The following is a 10743-nucleotide window of genomic DNA, read 5'->3' as shown; positions in this document are numbered from 1 at the left end:
GGGGGGGGGGGGGGGAGGGTGATAACGGCGCCTGATGACGATGAAAAAAGCTACTATGACGTACAAAAAGAGTGACAGTCCTACTTGTAACTCAGTAACTTAATTGATAGAGACCAGAGATTGTCTCGTGAGCAATTAATCTCCCAACTTTACGCTCGTCTGTCACGTCGCACGTGAAGTACCGCCGAGGAAAATTGGGTTTGGCAAGGAAACGCGGTTTTTCTTGAGCCGGGAGACAAAATGAGCTTGGCGATTCGCTGGATTCGTTCCAGTGCTCGCGAAACAAACGAGCGCGCTGTCATTATTTGGCGACATTCAACGTGTAACGCGGTAGTTCCTGCGATAAGAACGGCACAGCTAATTTTCCTCGTTGACTGTTCATTATATGTAGCGTGCGGAAGCAGCTTTTGATATTTTCGTTGTCTTCTCAGACGAGACGGATACCTCTCTTTTTCTCTTTCTCTCAGCTTTTGTTATTTTAACATTAGAATATATGATGTATCTTGGCTCCTTTAGAGCTTCCTGTTATCGCCGTTTCTGTCTATCGTGGTTTAAAAACTCTTTTGTGATTCTTTAATTATTTTTGAAACGGAACATGTTAAAAGAATAATAGAAGAGATTCCAATCCCAATTACATTTATATTTTATTCTGTGTCCAATTTTATCCATCAATATTTTTGCATTAATTATAGAGAACTCCTAGGTACATTTGCCGTGTTGGATCGTGATGCTAGAGACAAGAAAGATTAATTTTCCCCTTGACAGTCAATAAATAGCCGCAAAATTAACGTGACAAAATCACGAGAAAAAGTAGGTTAAAGAGGAAGGTTGCATGTCACGTTGATTTCACGATTCTTTATTGACTGTCAAGGGAACAGGATAGTTTTCGGAGCATTTTATATGTATACCAAAGTGATCTAAAGTGTTCTTTCATATAAGCAACTTTTTATTCGAAAATGGCACGCAAAAATTTCGACTGTGTTTTCTCTTTTCTAGCTTCATCAATTAAGAGTTCTGTTCAGAGATAAAAAAATCTTAAAAATCTTGTGCGAAAACAAAAGATCTACAGACACTCAGAAACAAAAGGATCTCAGTGATCTAAAGACGCATAATACGAGTAGTCCGCGGTGTGAGCGAAGGAAATCCGTAATTCTCGACATTCACTTCGCAAATATGGCTTTACGCTCCAAACCGAGCTTCATAAATTATGCATTTATCTCTCTTACGTTACGAACGCCTCATATGATAGCGCGATATCGAGCGGATCAGCTGCACTTAGCGAGCACGTCGACGCAGGTTCCCCGCGCGCGCGCGCGGATTCAATTCGTAATTCATTTGCGTAATTTTAATAACAAGTTCCAAGGACTCGTTAGATCGATGAAGGCTGAAACGGATCCGGTTTGACGGGGCGACGTGTTGTTACTAGGACGAGATCTCGAAATAGATTTTCGATCCCCGGATTTTAATTACGCGACACACACGTTCGCGCGCGCGCCCGCACACACACATACGCGTGCGCGCGCAGACGCGTGTACAAAAACGTTGTAACTCACAGCGATCTCTATAACCGGACGCGTTAATATTTATGCGACGTTTTTGCGCTCCGCGTCGCGACCGGAATTAAAAAGTGCAACGCGTTATCGAGCGCGCGCGATCGACTCTCCGAGAGTCTCTGACGAGGGTCGGGATTCAACGTTTGATCGGCCCAGCCGGTATTTCGAGGTGTCAATTTTTTTTCATCCGAGCCGCGGTTGAGGAGGGTCCGACGAGTATCGTTTTCTTATTTACGTTCGCGTCCTCCTCCCACCCCCTCCCGACGAACTCGAGTCCCGCCGGACGTTCTCGCGCACGCGCGCGCGTGGCCTCTCTCGCGATGCGTGAATTTAAAAATCTAATTTCTCCTCCTCTCGAACTCCACAGAGAATGGACTTTCTCTCGCGAGCTTTAGACGTGGGTGCGTACGAAATGCGCGAAGAGACGTAATGTGGGACGACACACCGCTGCGCGGTGACATCAGGTGGCCGGAGAAACATAAAAGTCGACGTTTCCATCGCGACTTTCTACACACAGAAAAATACACAATACAAGTCAAGTCGGTGACACTTGTCTCGAGTATTGCATAAGTTTACATGTCCGCAAATCTATCATAAGGTCATCAAATTTATTCAAAATACATCCTGAATCCCAATAAGTTCAGCATTTCAATCAAAATGTTCAATTGAGAAAAAAATTCGGTCCGCCTACTACATAGAGTCTAACCTACTTTTCCTTTGATGGAATCTTGTAATATTGTAGTGAAGAGAATACATTCTTCTGATTGATTACTACGTGATAATACTACGTGATAATGAGCTTTTCTAAAATTTGTGATATTATGGAGTCATATTTTAAGATTATATTACATATTTCAAGATTATTTTAAGTATATATTTTAAAACTATACTATTAAGAAAATACTCTTTGTTGGAGGTAACCATCAGTTGAAAGGAGAAAAGTGAACCGAGTAATCACCGTTTTTAGCAACATAATGCATATATTTCTTTTATACAGCGGAATATTGTGACACAAATTCGAGAAGGAGAAATAAACATTTCGCCCTCTTTTGTGCTGCTCGTCAACCAAAATCTCACGTTTAATTGGCCGGATAATGTCGTACGGTCGAATAACATGACGATACGAGCGACGGACGCGCAATAAATACACAATATACGATCGATAATTATTATGCGACGCGACATTAATTAGTGTGCAAGATCGGTGGGCATAGCAGTAGCATTCGTGCGAATTTTACATAACGAAATTGACTTGGGTTACATAAAAATTACGTAGAAAAATTCGAGCGTGTATGTTACATAAAAAACAGCAATAAGAAAGAGAGCGAGGCAGCAAGGAGGAGAGGGACAAGGAGAATATTCATCGGTAAGAGCTCACGCGACTTGGGTCGCCGAATACAGAAGTCCCGGCAGAGGAGTTCGTCTCTGGGACCGCCTGGCGTCGCAGGTGCGTCGTGTCCGATGTAAATCGACAAGACCCACAAACAGTCCTCGATTACATCGCGACCCGCGTTCCTTCACCTCCTCGCCTACGCTAAATATGCTAAGCGCCGGCGGGACTGATTCGGCGTTGTATCGTTGATTTTTCTTTACTCGGGCAGCCGACTGACACGCGTACGTGAAAGCTGACACCTTGACAAAGGTGTGCGACAAAATTTTAGCGCTTGACCACGAAAACGCTAATCGCTACGCGCGAATATTCGTCGAAGATGTGGATTCCCGTGACAACGGGGTGCGTTAATGGACCGTCCGCCGCGCGGAAATGATCGTGCAACGATCGTTTATGTAATCAGCGTGCTTTCTAGCCGTGAGAAATTATATAAACGGAGCCGCCCTATGACTTTTTTTCTGTCGAGATACTGGGGGGAGGGGAGGGGAGGGAGACGTCTGGTTGTGAATAATTAATAAGCTTCAGCGAGATAATCAATTCTAGCAAAAGACGCGAATTGGCGACCCCGGTAGCGATATACTTATGATAATAATTTAAATATTGCAGAAGTAATGATATAACGACAATTTTCATTACCTGATTTATTGGCGATTTCGGACTCCAGACGGACAAACAAGTATAAATGCCTAATTAATTATACCAGTCGCTTTCACGGAGATTTAGCAATTTACATATTCTGAAAAGTGTGAATCTTTGCAGAAAGGACCACATATAAACAGTAATAGAGAATAACTTTAAAAATAAGGAATGGTGGAAGTAAATTTAAAAAAATTTTTTTATAAATTTCTTCTCACACATACATAGTGTCGTGGAATTTTTTTATTTATTTAGTATCTTTCAATGTTATGTGGTTTTAAAAATTACAATAAATAATAAATAAAAACTTGATAAGAAATAAACCGTCTTATCTGAAACCTTCTGCTGAATGTCTAGGTTTGTTTACTGAAAGTTTTACGAAGATTGGTCCGATGGATCACAAGGTATTAGCGGACCGGCATTTGTTAACGAGCCGAAATTTGAGAATCCATGACCTAGGTTTGCCTGAATCTTCTCCTGAATGTCTAGATTCATTTGTTTAAGGTTTCATAAAGATCGTTCCAGTGATTGTCAAGATAATTGCGTACATATACGTGCAGGTTGAATTGAGAATTTTTCTTTTTGAAAATTGAATAAAAATATAAAATATAAAAATATAAAATACAATTTTATTTGAAGCTGTCACCTCTAGAAATGTATCTCAGCCAGAAAAAGTAGTCTAATGTTATTAGGCTCAAATATGTTTTCTCTTTGCAAAATTTCAGGAATTTAAATATTTGCAGTCGGCAGCACTTGTCCCGTCAGATCAAGCGTAAACGCGCGTCTTTGCTTTCTCTGTTACAGAGCAACCTCCAAAAGCGGAGTCCGAAGAGAGATCCTGCGTGGACACCGACAGTATCGAGACCGGACTGCGCAAGATCCGACTTCGGTCCTCGAGTCCTGTACGAAACTATCCGCTGCCGAGAAATGAAACGTTCTCGTCGGGTGAAAAGACACCCCGAGCCGGTTCTATCAGTAACCTATCCAAGGCATCATCCGGCAGCAGAACACCCAGAGACAGCAATTCCAGTCCCGAGGGTAGCCCATTGAACCGAGCGGGGTACAGTCTCGCTTCTCGCAACTGCGGGAGCCTACGAAAACCACCCACGGTGACTGGAAGCGTCAACAAGGCGTCTTCGCCGATACCCAAGTCTTGCAAATCGCCACTTAGCGGCAGTAACACGTGGAACGGCCGTCAGACTAAAAAGAGGCCCAGTATCCAATCGGATACTTTCATGAGTCCTCAAGCTACGTCAACTGCTTGCGCCACGACATCGAGTTTCTCCAGGAAGAGCCCAGCTCGGCAAAGTCTACCCAGGCCAAACTCGAACGGCGGTGCCCAATACGACAAGAACGGCAGGAGAATTCGAGCTTCCGCCACGGGATCCTTGCAGTCGTCACCCACCAAGGTGGCGAATCCGCTCTTGGAGCAAATCCTGCAAAAGGTGGGCCACCTGCAAGACGACCGCGAGATGGTGCGGAAACTGCAGGATCTCTTGAAGACCTACCAGAAGACCGGTTTAAACGACGGTGCCGCGAACATGGCGCTCACCAAGGCGTGGGTGGACAGTAACGGGACGGCTACTCTGCCGCAGGATAGTCCGGTAACGACGAATCCCAGAAAAGACCCAAAGCCAGTGTCCGAGAGAGGAGGTTACTCGAGGATACCGGCGCCGGTGTCCTACAAGAGACCGATGTCCGTGGCGTCCGACAGCGTCTGAGAGTGGCTTCTCCCTCCTTTGGTCGAGTTCCAGCAAGGATCGCGGTGTGTAGGCCGGTAGCCTTCGCGTGTTAGATTAGGTTTCGGCTCAGGTCGATAGTGGAGGGATCCAGGCGCGCGAGCGAGTAATTGCGTCTCTCGCGTCGCTTGGCTCTTGATGGGCGATTTGATGGGTAAGGTCGGACGTTCCGACGTGGCGACGGCGACGACGACGACGACGACAGCAGTGGAGAGCTGGAGTCTAAATTGGGAGCAGGGTCGAGTGTCTCATCTCTCAGGAGACGCGGGGATCGCAGAGAGTTCGAGTAATCCGCTCTCTATCTGCGCTCCTCGGCCGCGCCTTCGACGTCTACCACGATCTCGCGGGTGGGGAACGTCCGATCGGGCCGGAGGTAACTTAACGGGCCTTAACGGTACGGGGTCAATCAGTTAGTAGCTCTTAGTAATCACGTATCGGGGTGGTGCTTGGATGGTGCTGAAGAACGAGACGACATTTGCGAGAAAACGGACGGATTGCCTGCGAAGCGAAGAGCGGCAGAAAGGGAGAGTGAACGGCAAGAGTGAGAGAGGTAGAAAGAGAGAGAAAGAGGTAAGCGGCGAAGTAGGAAACTCGTCTCGTGGACAAGATTTTCAATTGATTAATGCGGAATCAAAGGTGGGCAATTAGCCGCGGCGAGTCTTGCGTTAATGGCTTCCCAATCGATTTACTTCCAGTCGGTTAATTGCACCCCAGCTCTCGCCGATTGGTCCGAGACGATGGCGGGCGACTGTAAGCGCCGCCGCGCATACGTCTCGTGCGATCGACGCGATCGGAATTTCGCGGCGGATTCGACGTTGTCGAACGGAGACCCGCCGCGATCGGATACACCGATCGGTCTTATCATTGTCGATCGGCAACACCTATCGATTTATTTATTTATATAGTTTATCAGTTGTATATATATCAAAGACGATTTATTTACGCGTTACGACTTCTCGCCACGACGAGAGGAGGCATGGAGTGAAGTAGGAGAATGAGAAGGATGAGGACAGGTCAGGTAAGAGAGACGATAGTAGGAAACGACTCGAAACCGATCGATCGAAGGAGAAAGGGACGTCGAAGGTCGAACACGCGAGAGGATCCCGCTTGGATCCTCCGTATGAAAAATCAAACCCCCACCCCTTACCCCATAGTTCCCCTCCCCTCGTCCTTAAACCTGAAACAGACTGCATTATGTAGATAGTGACTAGGGCTCTCAAGTATTCGGATATCTGACTATCCGGATGTCCGAGATCGGTTCTAATCCGAAAACTCTCAAAACCACATTATTCAGATCCAAGTTCAGGTCATAAGAAGAAATCTGAATTCAGAATCGAATTTGGATTCGAATTAGAGAAAAAGTCATTAAATCAAAAGATTGATCGATTTAATAACAAAATTATATTCGAAATTATTATTTAAATACGCAAATAGGCACAATTGTTTTAAGTTGTCAAATTGCAGTTAAGAAATATCGATTTATTGACTTTCCAATTTCCGACAAGCAGGTTGCTGCGAACGTGTCTATCGATTCCCCTGCGAATTTAGGACCAAAGTCGATATTTCAACTGTTAGGGCATCTTGGGAAATCTCATAGACTTGTAGAATAGACTGCACGCTCTTGCAGGACGGCTGATGGCAAGATTGAAAGACAGAGATATGCTAAATTAAATGCTTTCTCTGTCACACAATACCCTAAAGCCTGATCTACAATATATGCTCTTTGCGTTCTGTTTCTTATTTTCTGTCTTTTTCTGGCTTAAAGCTTAAGGTTTGAGTAAAAAAGAGATAAAGAGAAAGAAGCAGGAAGCAAAGAACATATTGTAGATCAGGCTTAAGAGAGAACGATGTAGGAGCAACAAAAGAGAGAATGAAATACAGCGAAAGAAACAGAGGATGCATGAATCATTTCTTCTCCCTGGTTTTCACTACCAGCTAAACAATTAGACAAGGGAAAAACATCTTGTCGTCTTTTCTTTCCCTCCTACGCAATCTATTCTACGTCTGTCGAAAATCCGAATCCCCGGATAACCTGAATTCAGGCATCAGCATTGATGTGTACTACCCGATCAATCAAGTATCCGGATAATGTCAGATCCGAAAAAAATATCGAAGCCCTGATAGCGACGCGTCGTCGTCGAACAAATGCCATTCCAACATTTAACTGTTTTTTATACCAAACGCAAGCGTAGCGCCGTTTTGTACCAAGTGTCTTAGTAACGGATTAAGAGACGGAAAGAGAGAGAGAAAGAGAGAGGGATTTATTTTGCGGAAAAGGGGTATTTTTTAGTATCGCGGTAGTGTGGACGTCGGTCCCGTGCATGTGCACGCGCGATAGTAGTAGGGCGCGTTTCCGACAAATTCGATACGATACTATACGGTCGGTCAGTCCTTTCTCCGTTCGTTTCCGTCGTAGCTCTTAGGGAGATCCTCTCCGATCTTTCGCGTTAGACTCGCGTTATACGTCGACCGATGTGGGAAATAAGTGAAGATCGAGGGTCAGTCTCCCCGTCGACGGGGGTTCTTAGCCGCGACACACGCGGCCACCCCTCGCCTTACTCGAAACTCGAGCGATTTCCTGCGTTTGTCGCGCGTATAACGTCATCGTCGTGTTTTCTATACGTGCACACACGGATTCACGCGTGCATTTACACGCAAATACACAAGAAAACACACACACACATGTGTATAGGGGAGAGTTGCTGAAATCGTACCTCATCAATCTCTATATTACTACCCCAGATATCAAACCTGCGTAAACAGATTCCAAACAGAGCATGCTGCAAATTTTTGATGGCGAGAAGGCAGCAAATCCAATATAGGATTTATATCTAATTATGTTAGCAAACTGCTGCCAAAAGTGTGACAGAAACCGAGTAGACTCAGTAAGCAAATTGATAGCAGAGTGGCAGCAAATTTGATCAGAATTCCATATCAAAACCATAGCCATCTGTGTTCACTCAACTCGTGTTTTGTCATCAGAGTCTGTTGACAGGCAATGCGAGCAGATCGGGAACAGAAACCGCGCAAATCTCTTGTCGCGCAGCAGGATTTATTTGATTACTGCTACGAATCTACAGATCGTTACAGACTCCCCAGATAGCCAAACTCGCGTAAATTTTACTATCAATTACGTACTATCAATTTGCTTACTGGATATGTAATATAAACGACGTCTAACAGTAAAAAGTGGGAGATAAATGGAAGAGCAATAAAAATAAATGAAATACCTTCAGATTATGTCTTATCTTGTGCTACAAACGGAAAAATCAGGCACATTTGATGAGGTACAGTTTAGGAAAGGTCGACGATTTTGACAACTCTTCCGCACACATACACACGCGCGCACGCGAGCAAAAGTCGCCTGTAAGTACATCTCTGGTTTTCAATGCGAACGAATCTTTTCGCACCTCGGCTTAAATTGTAACAATTAAATTGATCTCTAGTCTTTCTCTCTGTAGACAACGACGTTCACGGTGTGCTACTATTAGTTCGCTTCGGAAGGCTTCGCGACGAAATGTTCACGAGTGATGAACACACACGATGCGAACGGGTGAAGGGTCGGGAAAACACGGCGGAGTTTGCCCTCCCCTCCTCTCCCAACATAACCTCTGCGACTGGAGTTCGGTGCTGCGCGGACAGAGCGTTTTATATCTTCTGTACATATGATGACGAATACGTTGTTAGTACGCATATCCTCGTTTTTACCGTGTAAAAATAGACGCTTAAGTTTAAGCTAAGTTGACTTAACCCTTCGGCAAATGATTAACACGGGTTATTTGTTGCGCCTATAGTTAGCTTTCGACGAAATGTGTATTTTTCTATTCGAGATTCTCGCGTCGTTGATAATAATAATTTTAGCGTAGTCTGTGCGGAGAACACTTTCGGGAAACACACACTACTCTTCTCGGCCAAGCGTCCCGAGTCGCGCGAATGAAACCGACGGTAGCACAGTTGCAGAAAGACGCGGCAAAATTTTTGTCTTTGCCCGGATCTCATTTGTTACGCGAGCGTTCGCGCGTCACAAGGTTGCGTTCCTCTTGGACGCTCGCGCGCTGCGAGCGTCATTCCATCTTTATCGCTCATTACATGCGGAAGAAAGAATGACGCTTGCGGCGCGTAGGTGCCCAAAAGGAACGAAGGCTCCTCTCATTTGTTCTTCTTTTTTCTTTCGCGGAGGTGGAACAATGTGTCGAGTGTCTGTCACTGAAGGGTTAAGTGTATGTCCAGATATACCGAATCACCGAACACCATTCTCAGCGAGAATCAATCGGCCGAGTGCTCGAGATATTCCCGTCGCGCGAAACCGCACTGAGAGAGAAAAAAGCTCACTAAAATCATAATCATTTCCGGCGGCAACAATCTTTCCTTGTCATCCTGACAAGAAGTGGCAGTAGTTAAGTGCGCGTATAAAGTTATCATCACTGTAGCAGCATTAAATTGAGAAATTCCTCTTGCCGACCTTGCAATTATTTTTCATTACGCAGTATCTCGCAGTCGCAAGCATCAAGGCACTTGTGTCTCAGTATAAATACGTACTGCCAAATCGTTTCCCGTCGGAGCGGCTCTTCTGATCGATATCCAATTTTCATCAAGTGAGAAACGAACATACGTATGGAAAAAAGTGTACGTATAAGTATGTATTCGTTGTGCGATACGCATAGAGAGTGATCACAGAGTGATGTCGACGGGACAGCGAAATCTCGAGTACTCGTGCGTATCGATATTCGATGTAATCCGGCACGAGATTGTCCGAGCTGCTCGGCTCGACAGCGCGTCGTAACAACGAGAGAGCAGCGAAATAGGAGAGACGAAAGATCGCTTCTCCCGTTACGTTGCGCGACTTTCTCGGCGTTGAGCGGCTAATCCTTAGGCCTAAGCTTCTTCTGCAACCCCCGAACCGATCGCGGGGGTTGTGCGTTGATGTTAACGAACAATACGTCGGTGATTACCAATATTAATAACTATGATTGCAATCATTGTAACTGTCGCTCTATTACGATTATCATTATTATTATTACAATTACGATTGCTATTATTATTGTCAGGAGAATAACGAATATTAATTGCTACGATTATTATACGCAACGTTACCTATGTTACGTTATCATTTTATCTACGAACAGTTGTAAATTGACCAAAAAAAACTCTATAAAAAGATTAATAAAAAGCCTTAACAGAGAAGCCAGCGGTCCTCGTTGTTTGTTCCTTCTGCGTTGCATCCTTCTGGTCTAACGCTGCGCGCCTCGGAAAAGCAGGCACGACACTTTGTTGATATATTTTTAAGTGTCACATTTTTAACCGATTTAAAGAAGAAAGTCCTCAGTTCTATATGTATGTAAATTTGTTTGTTTATTTACGTTCTCTCGTAGCTCAAGAATCATAAAAGATATTGAGATAAAATTTTCAGTAATTTATTTATTTA

General features: G+C 44.5%; 1 protein-coding gene across 2 annotated transcripts in view; it reads left to right on the top strand.

Annotated features, from left to right (window-relative positions):
* Window positions 1-10502, top strand: part of LOC116849941 (GAS2-like protein pickled eggs) — a 91297-nt gene extending 80795 nt beyond the window's left edge. For both annotated transcript variants that reach the window (XM_032827630.1, XM_032827628.1), the window contains exon 8: window positions 4384-10502. In XM_032827630.1, the coding sequence (XP_032683521.1) occupies window positions 4384-5300 (917 nt within the window). In that variant the 3' untranslated portion in view covers window positions 5301-10502. The remainder of the gene's footprint in view (window positions 1-4383) is intronic.
* Window positions 10503-10743: the final 241 nt, after the last annotated feature.

Source organism: Odontomachus brunneus, unplaced genomic scaffold (genome assembly GCF_010583005.1).
Source record: "Odontomachus brunneus isolate Ranch 3 - 2012 unplaced genomic scaffold, Obru_v1 Obru_scaffold_128, whole genome shotgun sequence".
Taxonomy (NCBI): domain Eukaryota; kingdom Metazoa; phylum Arthropoda; class Insecta; order Hymenoptera; family Formicidae; genus Odontomachus; species Odontomachus brunneus.
This window is presented reverse-complemented; position numbering and strand designations above follow the sequence as displayed.